This window comes from Barbus barbus, assembly GCF_936440315.1.
Source record: "Barbus barbus genome assembly, chromosome: 9".
In the NCBI taxonomy this organism is placed as follows: domain Eukaryota; kingdom Metazoa; phylum Chordata; class Actinopteri; order Cypriniformes; family Cyprinidae; genus Barbus; species Barbus barbus.
The window spans coordinates 29,734,406-29,747,843 of NC_136737.1; the positions used below are offsets into that span (position 1 = coordinate 29,734,406).

A 13,438-nucleotide genomic window follows, 5' to 3' on the forward strand; every position below is an offset into this window, starting at 1 on the left:
CTAAAACCTTTATATACCTTTCAGCATTCATAGTGCCTCCCAAAACATGCAAGCTGCCCGTATGCACCTATATACTTATGGATATATACTGCATACTTATGGACCCTCATACCATCAGAGATGCTGGTTTTTGAACTGAACGCTGATAACACGCTGGAAGGTCTCCCTCCTCTTTAGCCCGGAGGACACGGCGTCTGTGATTTCCAACATGAATGTCAAATTTGGACTCGTCTGACCATAGAACACTTTTCCACTTTGAAACAGTCCATTTTAAATGAGCCTTGGCCAACAGGACACGACAGCGCTTCTGGCCCATGTTCACATATGGCTTCCTTTTTGCATGATAGAGCTTTAGTTGGCATCTGCAGATGGCACAGCGGATTGTGTTTACCGACAGTGGTTTCTGGAAGTATTCCTGGGCCCATTTAGTAATGTCAATGACAGAATCATGCTGATGAGTGATGCAGTGTCATCTGAGGGCCTGAAGACCACAGGCATTCAACAAAGGTCTTCGGCCTTGTCCCTTACGCACAGAGATTTCTCCAGTTTCTCTGAACCTTTGATGATGTCATGCACTGTAGATGATGAGATTTACAAAGCCTTTGCAATTTGACATTGAGGAACATTGTTTTTAAAGGATTCCACAATCTTTTTACACACTCTTTCACAGATTGGAGAGCCTCTGTCCATCTTTACTTCTGAGAGACTCTGCCTCTCTAAGACATCCCTTTTATAGCTAATACTGTTACAGACCTGATGTCAATTAAATTAATTAGTTGCTAGATGTTCTCCCAGCTGAATCTTTTCAACATTTCTTTGTTGTCCCTGTGCCAACTTTTTTGAGACCTGTAGCAGGCATCAAATTTGAAATGTGCTTTCCTGTAGCTCAAATAGTAGAGCATGGCGCTAGCAACGCCAAGATCACGGGTTCGATTCCCAGGGAAAGCAAGAGCTGATAAAAATGTAAAAACTGTAACTTGAATGCAATGTAAGTCACTTTGGATAAAAGCGTCTGCTAAATGCAAAATGCAAAAATGAGCTCACTTAGTGGATAAAATTGTAAAATTTCTCTGTTTAAACATTTGTTATGTTCTCCATGTTCTATTATGAATAAAATATTGGCTCATGTGATTTGAAAGTCTTAGTTTTCATTTCATTCAAATTTAATGTTATAGAATGTTATAGGATTTTCATTAAGACCCTAATGAAAACTTGTGGAAAATGGGTTTTAACTATTTAGAGGAACAGGAAGAAATAATTAAAAACACTTACATTCTAACATACAGCTCTTAGACTGCACAGAATAGAGAAACATTGCCGATTTTGCAAAAGTTATGAGTAATGAAAGTCATTTTTCTTACAATATCTGACAGCAACAGAAGATAAGATGATATAGTTTAGTCCACAATCCATCTTATCAGTTACTCCTAAACTCCTTATAAGAAAGAAGGGGTTTCTGGTCTAGGTACAATCAATGGGATACATGTGCTCACATATGATTTTGCTAATTTTTGTAGCCACATGTACCAGAACTGCTGCTCAAAATCCTGTCGGCTGACTGGTTTTCTCATTGCATTACAGACAACATGAGGATGTGCTCCAGATACTTTAGCAAGGACTGTTTACTGTAGTTAAGTAGGTGCTGCATTGAGAGACTATTGAGACTGTATTAAAATAAACTTGTTTCTGGTAATTAATTTGGATTTTGTTGTAGTTCAGTGTAAAGTCTGTGTTTTATTGTAAACAGTGTTAGTAGCAGATGGGAATCTGTAAAGAGTAACCATCATCCTTTTTACTACACTTAAATCCTGTTTTTTGATAGATTTGATTTATATAACTCTTTGAAAAAGTTATGTTTTTATTAACTTATAACCAGATTATTATTGCTTTTATTGCTTCTCCCATTACTAAAGAAAATAATTGCATTCTTGACACTGTTAAAATATTCCACTCATATCCTGAAGAGGGAGCAAGAGATGAGGAAGCTGACAGAGAAAGTGAAACTATTCCAGCGGGATCTGTTTTGTCATATGAGGAAGTGAAGTGCATTGAGAGAGAAAAACAGTGAGTATCACGATTTCACAATTATCTTTGATAGCCAAACTCAATCTAGACTGATTTAAAGTGAAGTACAGCAGCAGGATCAGATATTCTGAAAGTAGTTAAAATGACATTAGGAGATAAAACACAGAGTCTGTAAATCGTCTGATTCCAGCTTTACTTTCATTTTAACACAGTGCTCGTCTGAACTTGTTCTGCAGTTTGTGAATAATGTGATTCTGTGTAAATAATATCAGGATGAAATAGTTGTTCATGTGTGCAGGTCATTACTGAGGACTGACTGATGAGACAGAGCTGGATTTGAGAAAATTAACTGCTGAGATGATTCATAACTCACTCTGTGTATCAACATCTGTATCTGCTTTTAGATGAAACCATGGCCTCCAGAATGAATCTCTCTGAAGAACATCACACACAGATAAAGACAGTCAAGAGGTGAGAAAACTGAATATGTTTCACATTTTTAATGTTCAGAAACAATAAATGCATGCTACAATAACACGATTTCAACCGTGCCCCTCAGATCTTTGAGTCAAGTGGATTTTGAATGCAGCTTCCAAAAGACACAAATAGCTGATTAATATATGTTTGTCTCTGATAAACGATCACACCGGTGTGATTAGATGTTCGGTGCTAAATTCAAATCTGTGTTTGCTCAACTTCACTGTCTGGCACGGAGCCAGAGACTGCTGTGTTTTTAGCTCCAGCACTGCGCATTATAACCAATCACACATGATTCTGTTGAGCTCATGAGTACAATGACCAATAAGAGGCATTCAGATGAGTGTTTTATTCAGTGTGAGCGCTCCCTGAATGAATTCTGCTCTCTGACCATTTCTCTCATCAGAAACAACAAAGTGCAGATGTGCGTAAGATGTGAGCAAGATATTCATTTCACAATGTAAGCAACTTCAGTGATTAATGGGAGTTTTTGAGAGTGCTTGAATTAGACTAAAGTCAATGATAATGTTCTTTGATAATGTAAACGGAGAGTCTATTTACACTAATTCTCCAGCATCGTGTGATTGGCTCTGTGAAGATTATAAAAAGCTGCTATGGGGTTGAACCCGTCTTTTGCTATGGACCAGCAGCTCCAGTGGCGCAGATGCTAAATCACTTATGGGAGGATTTTTGACGTGATCGACTAGACTTTTCTCCCTTTTCAAATCTCATATCACATCGTAAAGGCATTTATTTTTAATAAAAATGAAAGAAATAACCAAAAAGTTGAAAATACAGTAACGGGTAGGTAGGGTTAGGGTAGGTGTAGGGAGGGCTTTATTGTATCAATAAGGTGGCATCCATTTAATAATCTGAATTAAAATGATAATTTACTCTCAATACGTTATTATTGCATACTGGTTTATAATGTAATACAATACTGAAGTGCAGATAATTGCCACTATTTTGCAACAAGTAGTATAAATAGCAGAAAATCCTGCTATTGTAACATAGTGTAAATATAATCTATAGCTATTTAGTGTAGATAAAATCCATTGCTATTTGAAGGTAAGAGAAATGACTGCAGTTTGAAGTGAGGAGGGCCTATAATCAGTCCAGGGCACCTCTGCGTCATCATCCGTCCCTGCACCAGTGTCTCTGTATTGCTCTATTTTATTCTATAATGCATGAATGAAGAGGGCACATGGGCCAGATCCTTTTATTGATAGAAAATAATACTTTCATCTTTTAACTCTCAAGACACAACACAGTCCTCCATGAAAAAAATATGTACATCGGTTGCAGATATTTCTATGTTCTTTCAACATAATTGATCTCCGTTTATGTTCCCTAACTCCGTGTAGAGCTCAGATCCATCCACAGCGAGAGACTAAATGGTGATGGGTGCGAATCAGTTTCCTTCACAAAGGAGCGGGGTTTCTGAAGAACTCATAACTACTTTATTTAGCTTCAACATGACTAATTCTATATGATTGAACATCCTTACAGAATAAATACATGCTACATGATTCAAATATGTTTAGATGAGGAACATAAATTAATCATGTAGGAAATATGAAATGCATATTTAAAAATTCAACAACCTCCATTTTTCAGTGAAAGATGAACATTAAAGGGAGTTTGAAACAGTGAAGGTGTTTCTGTCAGAGCAGTGTGAGATTTTCAGAAACAGTTTGTATTGCTGTTGTGTTTCAGTCTGTGTGAGAATGACTCTCCTGAACCCAGCTGTGTGTCCATCAAGAGTGACCAGTCAATGACTCCTCCAATTCATTTCAGCTCGGGAGAATCATCTGCTTATCTGAGGTGCTGTTTAGTTTACAGTATAATACATATATATAAGATATTCATTCATTTACTGATCTGTATTAAATACATTCATACATATTTACAAAAATATTCAATATTTGTTTAACTACAGTCAAAAACAGGAAGGACCAGAATCACATTCAGCAAAGAAGAACTTAGACTCCATTTTCAAGGTTGGTTTGTGTGTGTGTGTGTGTGTGAGAGAGTGTGTGTGTGTGTGTGTGTGTGTGTGAGAGAGTGTGTGTGTGTGTGTGTGTGTGTGTGTGTGCATGTTTATGTGGTTTATGAGGACACAAATTTGTATAATGACATGGGTATGACAGAGGTATTACAATATGAAGGTGGTTTATGAGGACACTGCCTATGTCCCAGTAATTCAAAAGGCTTAAAAAACATAATAAATGGTGTTTTTTTGAAAATCTAAAAATGCACAAAGTCTCCTGTGAGGGCTAAGTTTAGGTGTAGGGTTGGTGTAGAGCAATAGCACACACAGTTTGTTCAGTATAAAAACCATTAAGCCTATGGAGAGTCCCCATAAACCACAAAAACCAACATGTGTGAGATAGAGAGAGAGTGAGAGAGAGTGTGTGTGTGTGTCAACACAATGGGTTTCATTTACGAAACGAACCTAAGACGGAGAATTGGGTGTACGGTTGTTTCTACTCAAAACTTGTAATTGATCAATAAGGGCGCGAGCGGATACGATCAAATCTGACATCAGGTCTGAGCTCGTGTTTTTGAGTTAGCCTGAACTTGCGTGCAGCATAGACAATTTCAGAGAATTATATAATGACAGCATTTTGTTCATTTTGATTATTTTCCTAAACCGACAAACAAAGCTTTTCTTTTTCTTTTTTCCCCCTCTTTCAGGGCTTTAGCTATATGCTCAAATAGCAGCATAAATAGACCATGAGGAATCACGCACCTGCAGTGCTTCTGTGAATGGAGAAAAAAACTAAATTTAAATAAAAATAAATAGGGCTACACGAAATATATGTATCTTAATTAACAGATTAACAAAAAAAAAAACAATTTAGTTTTTGTGACACTCTTAATGCATTTTATTTGTTTCTTTATATCTTTATTTTATTTTATGTAACTGATTGGTGATCACGCAGGTGCCTCACACGCAACATTTCAGCCATTAATCAAACTAAAATGCAGTCAACCAAACATAAAGTTAGACTGCACAATTTACAAGGTCCACTGTAAAATCAGCGTTCAGCGCTGAAACAAACATTTATTGCGCATGTGAAGGGGCATATTTTACATGGATACTGGAACAAAAGTGAAGTACAAAGCCTTGTTTACATCATAGATAATAGTTTATTAACCAAATGTTACATGGCAAAAAATTGAAACATTTGAATATTGAATGAGAGAGGCTTGTGAGCCCAATGCCGTTTAGTTTCGCTTTAATTCATTCATTTCAGCTTGACGTTGTATTATAATGAATGCCACTATAGCCTCATTTGTGTTTTACTTCATAGTTTAATATAACATTTTATAGCTACATTCTTGTTTTGTAATAGCGTTAAATTTAAAGGGTTTCTTGTGGATTAACGAGAACTAAATAATCTATATAGTGTTTATAATGTTTATGAATGTTTCGTTCAATTTACTGGTATTTAATATACATATAAATTAATGCTATTGTTTGCAATTATAAGGTTAAATGAGTTATAAGGTTTTTATTTTTGGAGTAAAATCAATTTCTCTTTCATGAGATCACTTCCTCTTTTTGGCGGGTTATGTTTCTCCGTGTCGTAAACTCTAGGGGCCAGGTTTCTAAACCGGGGTGTTTTTAGGGGCGTGATATTCAAACGACGATTGTTTTCTGCCGCCACATTTATCAATGTACATCTTTCTATGATGGGATTGACGGCATACGACTGTTTCATAAATCTGTGCAATCCTCTCTGTAATAGTCACATTTACTTTCCTACCAATGTAAGATAATTTGTAGGCCACTATAAAGCAGATCAATGATCACTAAAGTAGAGAAGCTGGATCCATATGTAACCTGACTGCTGCACAAAGATGAACATCAATCTAGCAAACAGCCAATCCAGTCAAACTCCCTCTTTTAACCTCAGTATCTGTAGACGCTGATGTCTGAGCAAACAGTGGAAGTTATTAGCAGGTGTGATATGATTCAGTTATGTTTAGTATTCATGCCTTTGACTAAACAAAATATTCACTATTTCAGGAGCTTGAGCAGAACATCATCTCTGTGATGAAGAGTGAGCTGAAAGGTTTTAAGAGACTACTGAGTCCAGATTACCCAGAATGCTCTGAAAGAGACCATTATGCTGATGAGGGTCATATCAGAGTCAGAGAGGGGCTTCTGAAGATCACACTGATCATCCTGAGGAAGATGAACCAGACAGACCTCGCTAACACACTACAGACCAGTAAGAGCTCTGGATCAGCTGATTATAGCCTGTGTTTTTATTATGAACCTTCTGTCTCTGAATCTCATGATACAATCTAATATCTAACATATCAAACCTAAAAATACATTTCTAAAATATTGCTCTGCCAATAACAATAATTATTTCCTTTGCTCAGAACTGATGCCTGTGTATCAACAAAAACTCAGATCCAGACTACAGGATAAATATCAGAGAATCAATGAAGGACTGTCCAATCATGGAGACTCAACACGTCTGAATGAGATCTACACAGAGCTCTACATCACAGAGGGAGGCAGTGGAGAGGTCAATAATGAACATGAGGTGAGACAGATTGAGACAGTGTCCAGGAGACCAGAGACACCAATCAACTGCAATGACATATTTAAACCCTCACCTGGACAAGACAAACCCATCAGAACTGTGCTGACTAAAGGAGTCGCTGGAATTGGAAAAACAGTCTCTGTGCAGAAGTTCATTCTGGACTGGGCTGAAGGAAAAGCCAATCAGGATGTTCATTTCATATTTCCACTTCCTTTCAGGGAGCTGAATCTGATACAGAAACATCTCAGTCTTGTGGATCTTCTAAACCACCTTCACACAGAAACCAAAGAATTTAAATCAGCAGATTATGAAGACTACAAAGTCATGTTCATATTTGATGGTCTGGATGAGTGTCGACTGCGTCTAGATTTCCAAAACAATCGGAGCTTGTCTGATGTGACAGAATCAGCCTCAGTGGATGTGCTGCTGACCAACCTCATCAAGGGCCATCTACTTCCTTCTGCTCTCCTCTGGATCACCTCTCGACCAGCAGCAGCAAATCAGATCCCTCCTGAGTGTGTCCACCAGGTCACAGAGGTACGAGGATTCAACGACCCTCAGAAGGAGGAATATTTCAGGAAGAGAATAAATGATCAGAGTCTGGCTGATAGGATCGTCACACACATCCAATCATCAAGAAGTCTGTTCATCATGTGTCACATCCCAGTCTTCTGCTGGATTTCAGCCGCTGTTCTGGAGAGGATGATGGGTAAAGCAGAGAGAGCAGAGATTCCCAAGACTCTCACACAAATGTTCACACACTTCCTGATCTTTCAGACCAAACTGAAGACGCAGAAGTATGATGGGAAATATGAACTTGATTCTGATCAGGCTAGAAAGACTATTCTGTCTCTAGGAAAACTGGCTTTTGAACAGCTGGAAAAAGGGAACCTGATCTTCTATGAAGAGGACCTGAAAGAGAGCGGCATTGATGTCAGAGAAGTGTCCGTGTACTCAGGAGTTTGTACCCAGATCTTCAGAGAGGAGTCTGGACTGCAGCTGGGGAAGGTGTACAGCTTTGTTCATCTGAGTATTCAGGAGTTTCTTGCTGCTTTATTCAAGCTGCTGTCCTTTTCTGAACAAAACACAGGACAGAGGAATGAGTTCAGATCAACAATGACCAGTTTACTGAAGAGAGAAGTGGACAAGGCCTTACAGAGTGAGAACGGACACTGGGACCTTTTCCTCCGGTTCCTTCTAGGTCTCTCACTAGAGTCTAATCAGACTCTCTTACAAGGCCTCCTGAGAAAGACAGTAAGCAGCTCTCAGATCAATCAGGAAACAGCTGAATACATCAAACAGAAGATCAGGAAGAATCCCTCTCCAGAGAAATCCATCAATCTGTTCCACTGTCTGAATGAACTGAATGATCGTTCACTGGAGCAGGAGGTACAAACATACCTCGACAACAGAACAGGTGCCAGTCGTCTCTCTAGAGTCAAACTGTCTGATGCTCAGTGGTCGGCTCTGGTGTTTGTGCTGCTGAACTCAGAAGAAGAGCTGAATGAGTTTAATCTGAGGAAATATGATCCATCAGAAGAATGTCTCCTGAGGCTGCTGCCAGTGATCAAAGCATCTAGAAAGATTGAGTGAGTATTTTACAGTGTCTTTGTTTTATTGACTTTATTGTGAACAGTAGGCCTGTGTTTCTCTACACTGTTTCTGTATATTTTGAGGTCTTTCTTATTTGACACACTCAGCTAACATCACAGAGCGCTCTACTAATGACCTGAAGTGTTGAATCAAGTGTGTTTGATAAGAGAGATTCATCCAAACTGTGCAAAGATGAGCTGCCTCCAGGAACAGGGTTGTTACTCTGATATTACAAATACTGGATTAGAATAAAAAAAAAATGTTTCTTTGTGTGTGTGTGTGTGCGTGTGTGTGTGTGTGTGTGTGTGTGTGCGTGTGGAAAGCCATATAAACAGAGAAGCTCATAAGTTTTTCAGCCTGGTTCATATGAGAACCTGGAGATTTGGTTTGGTCCTCACACAGGCCACGGCATGCAGTGTGACCCATAAAATATAACTATAAAAAAATAAATTAATAGTAGTGATAATAATATTGCACTTTATTTAGTTTTTATTTAAATTAAATAATAAACTAAATAATCAAGTGTGATAATACTATTTTATTTTAAAAAGGGAGTATTACATACACACACAATTATTTTATATTAAAGTTAAAAATGAAATGCTAATATTTTGACACATTGTTATTTTTAATTGTAATTTTCATCATTTTCAAAGGTGAAATCAGCGAGCTTTTATTTTGTCGGGTTGCCGGTGTTATGGATCAACTGGGGATCGTGTTAACTGGGGGTGTGCGCGTGCACGCTAATAGTTTTACCTGAGTTTCCAGCAGACGTTGGACCTCCACAGATTCGTCACAGGGAATTTTCAACGGAACAGATTTCAAAGCTTTCCACATTATTTGTGAATGTTTTGTATTATTGGACTTATGTATGGACTTTGTATTATTGTATTATGTTCCCCTGTCCATGTTCAAATGTATCTGACGCGGTTTAAGGGAAGTCTTAATGCGTTTTCAGGTCACGTCTCAGACCACGCCCAGATTAATTTGTTTAGGCTATCTTAAATTCGTTTCAATATATATATATACAGTGTATATATATATATTCTAATGACAATTGTACATTCATTAAATAAGGTGTTACTTTGTTTCTTTGCAACGCGTGTGTAGGCAGTTGTTCAAAAATATTACTTAATTTGTGTAAATGAATTCGAGCATCAATATTGCTGTGGTCAAAAGAATGTCAAGCATTTCATTTTCTTTCTTTTTATATTGCTAAAGAATGAGCGATAAACAAGCTATAGTTTTGCATTATGCATATAATTTCGAATTAGTGACAGATAAAATGCAGTGAATTATGCTGAATAGGGAATGTTCAACAAACGTATATACATAGTTAGGTGTTGAGGCAAACACACACACACTTTTACATTTATTCATTTAGCTGGCGCTTTTATCCAAAGCGACTTACAATTGCTATATATGTCAGAGGTCGCACGCCTCTGGAGCAACTAGGGGTTAAGTGTCTTGCTCAGGGACACATTGGTGTCTCACAGTGGATTCGAACCCGGGTCTCTCACACCAAAGGCTTGTGTCTTATCCACTGCGCCATCACCACCCCACTTTTAATAATACATAGCTTAAAGCATCTTTACATAAAATGCTTTTTCTTTTTTTTTACTATGAAGAGAAATCTGCTGTCAGAAATGACTGTTGATGTAATGTCCATATTGCAGAAATGTACAGTTTTATAATAGAGGTCTGTCAAGTCAAGTGAGGTCACCTTTATTTATATAGCACTTTATACAATACATATCGTGTCAAAGGAGCTTAACAGTGTTAAATACTGAAATAGTGTGTCAATGCAAAGAAAGTTCAATTCAGCTAAAGCAGCTCTAATATGAGGACAATAGTAAACAGTCAGTTTCTCAGTTAAAGTCAGTTCATCGTTGATTCAGTGCTCAGTTTAGTTGTGCTGATGACTGTCGAGGTGAAGAGGTCTTCGCAGGGGATCTGTCTGTAGGGCACATCTAGTTGACATGGTCTCCACTGACATTCAGAGATGTCGTGGTCTTCTCTACCCAGATAGCACACGTACGTCTGCAAGATGTCTGTTAAAGATCTATTGATCTGGAAAGCATCTGCTGTCTACAAACGTCTGGCATACGTCTTTCAGATGTCAGTTTTACATGCATTCTAAATCATAAACATCTTAAAGACATCTAATAAACGTCTGTTTGACATCTGATAGGAAACGTCCTATAGACGTATTGCAGATGAGCAAACACCCTAAATAATACGTCTTGCAGATGTAAATGCAGACATCAAATAGACGTCTCGGAGATGTACGTGTGCTATCAGGGTAGGAGCTGATCCACCATCTGGACTGGAAACGGGCTGGATCTGGGTAGTGAACATCATTCAGTTAAGCACAAACATGTTTAGGCAATGATTGTGATCATAATGATTGCAATATAAGGATAATTTAGCAGTTTTGCATGTTGATTCGGAGTTGGGATCATAAGTTTTTTTGCAGGGGTTGTTATCTCTTCACAGGTGTTAGTGTCATCTAAAATCTTCAGAAAGGCTGAATCCAAATGTTAGTGAGGTTCTTACCACTGAAATGAAGATAACTGGCATAATTCAAAATTATGTATATATATATATATATATATAAAGAGGCCCACACTCATTATTTATGAAACTGACAGACTTCTTTGTCATATTTTTAGTTCAAGAAGTCTGCAATAAAGTAAATATTGGTTTTCCTATTCTAAATAATGTTTGGGAGAGAGGTATCATATTTGTGTACGATGCCAAATGATTATGAGGTTAGTGATGTATACTGTCTTTTGCAATATTAGCCATATATGTAATTATTCATCATCAGAGTATCATGCTCTGCCTGTCAGTCATGAAAAAGTTGTGGCTGTTGAGTGATTGTCACAGGACTTTCATAAAAAAGACAGTATGGAAAATAGAAAAATAAGATATGAGGCAGTAAGAAAGATCCTACAGCATGGCTCACTTTTATTAGACGCCTGTCAATCACTTTGTCACCTTAAAAATGTAAACATTCCATACATGTGACATATCGCTCACACATATTGTGGAAAAATGCCTTCCTGTGTTCATCACACATACAGTATTAAAGAGTTTGGCTTGAATCCTGCTCTGCTCATAACATTTTTTCTCTACGGTCGGAAACACAAGCATAGTCTGGCAAGAGACCAGGCCTGTATGTAAAATGAAAAGCAGGAGTCGTGAACTTAGAATTAACTTTAGACAAAGTGTTCTCTACATGTTCAAAGAAACAGAGTCACAACATTTATATTCAAACACCTAACTGAGCATAATATACAGTACAGACAAACGTATATAAAATGAAGTTAATTTAATTGATTATATTACTATAAGAAACTGAATACAGCATTGTTCTGAAAAGAGTTCTAAGCCAATGCAAAATGTTGATTTCTGATCAGTCACAAATCCATGATGAAACTTTATGTCCAGGGAAGAGTATACAGAGGCACCAGAGCTGACTGTACAAGAGATCTCAGATAATAAAATCAGCAGAGCAAAATCACACAAACTCAAACCAAAGTAGCTTATCTCTGTTTTTTTCTTCACACCCCTCCCCCCTCTCTATATAATCACTCAGAAAAGAAATAATTTGATTAAGAACAATCGTAAACTCAATGAACAGGCTTGTCAATAAAAAAAAAAATATTGACTTTGCAATTCATGTTTGTTTTAGGTCTACTGCTAATTTTAACTTAATCTAGGCCCATATCTGTTCATTATAACACATGACAACACACTACAGACACAATGTGATCCAGTAATATTGAAAAGAAAATACTTCCATTTGTATTTCAGTTCGTAGTAGAGTTTGATCATCCATTGAAACTAATGTCCCATGTTAAAGTGGGCGTGATTGTGAGCGTGACTCCGGAGCATGGTAAACTTCCCAAAAACCGCGGGACATACACAGGTACGGACATCGCGGAATCAAAACGCTTTATTATGCTTGATGCCAATGTATACAACTGGTGAAAAACGTTTTTTAGTCTATGATCCGTAGAATATCTCAGTGACGAATCTGTCGCCGTCTAACATCTGCTGGAAATCCAGGTAAACATTTTAGCGTGCACGCGCACACCCCCAGTTAACACGATCCCCAGTTGATCCATAACACCGGCAAGTAAGTTTATGCGCTTCCGGGTTTAGAGCCGCTGATTGAAGAGCGTCAGTGAATGAAATGTCACAGTTTTGCTTTGAAAACGGCAGCGGCTAGATTATGCTTTCATGAACATTTCTCCATTGTAAGTCTATGGGACTTTTTTGTCTGTTTTTTCATCTGCTGTGTGAACATCGTAGGTCCGATCACTTAGAAAAGATACAGCACTCCTCTCCTCAATGAGCCGGTTGATTTAACACCTCATTCATGGGTCTGTGATAAACAGTGAATGAACTTAACTCATCTTTATTTTTTCTGTATTTTCTCTGCAGTCTTTCCTGCTGCAGGATTACAGAGAAAGGTTGGTCTGCTCTGAGTTCAGCTCTGGAGGATCCACACTGTAAACTACAGAAACTACAGTAAGTTATTATATTATTAAACACAAAAACTGTGTGAAAATACTGCCAAACAAAAACATTTCATGTTAAAGCGATAGTTCACCCAAAAATTAAAACTCTGTCTTCACTTTAATTATCTTCAAATAATTTCCAAACAGCATGACAAACACAATGATTGTACTGAATGTGCTCAAGACTAATGTATGTTTATCTCGGCTGGATAAAAGAAGCCAGGGTCACACTAGTAGCCTAAAGTTTTG

At 37.7% G+C, this 13,438-nt stretch overlaps 1 protein-coding gene across 2 annotated transcripts in view; it reads left to right on the top strand.

Moving 5' to 3' along the window:
• The first annotated feature begins 2,005 nt into the window (after nt 1-2,005).
• LOC306874667 (NLR family CARD domain-containing protein 3-like) overlaps nt 2,006-13,438 on the top strand; it is a 35,121-nt gene continuing 23,688 nt past the window's right edge. Inside the window, exons 1-7 of one of the 2 annotated variants that reach the window (XM_079424872.1) lie at nt 2,006-2,064; nt 2,324-2,496; nt 4,219-4,326; nt 4,442-4,502; nt 6,539-6,743; nt 6,901-8,656; nt 13,113-13,199. In XM_079424872.1, coding sequence (XP_079280998.1) covers nt 2,438-2,496; nt 4,219-4,326; nt 4,442-4,502; nt 6,539-6,743; nt 6,901-8,656; nt 13,113-13,199 — 2,276 coding nt within the window. In that variant the 5' untranslated portion in view covers nt 2,006-2,064; nt 2,324-2,437. The remainder of the gene's footprint in view (nt 2,065-2,323; nt 2,497-4,218; nt 4,327-4,441; nt 4,503-6,538; nt 6,744-6,900; nt 8,657-13,112; nt 13,200-13,438) is intronic. The other variant, XM_079424871.1, reaches the window with a different exon arrangement.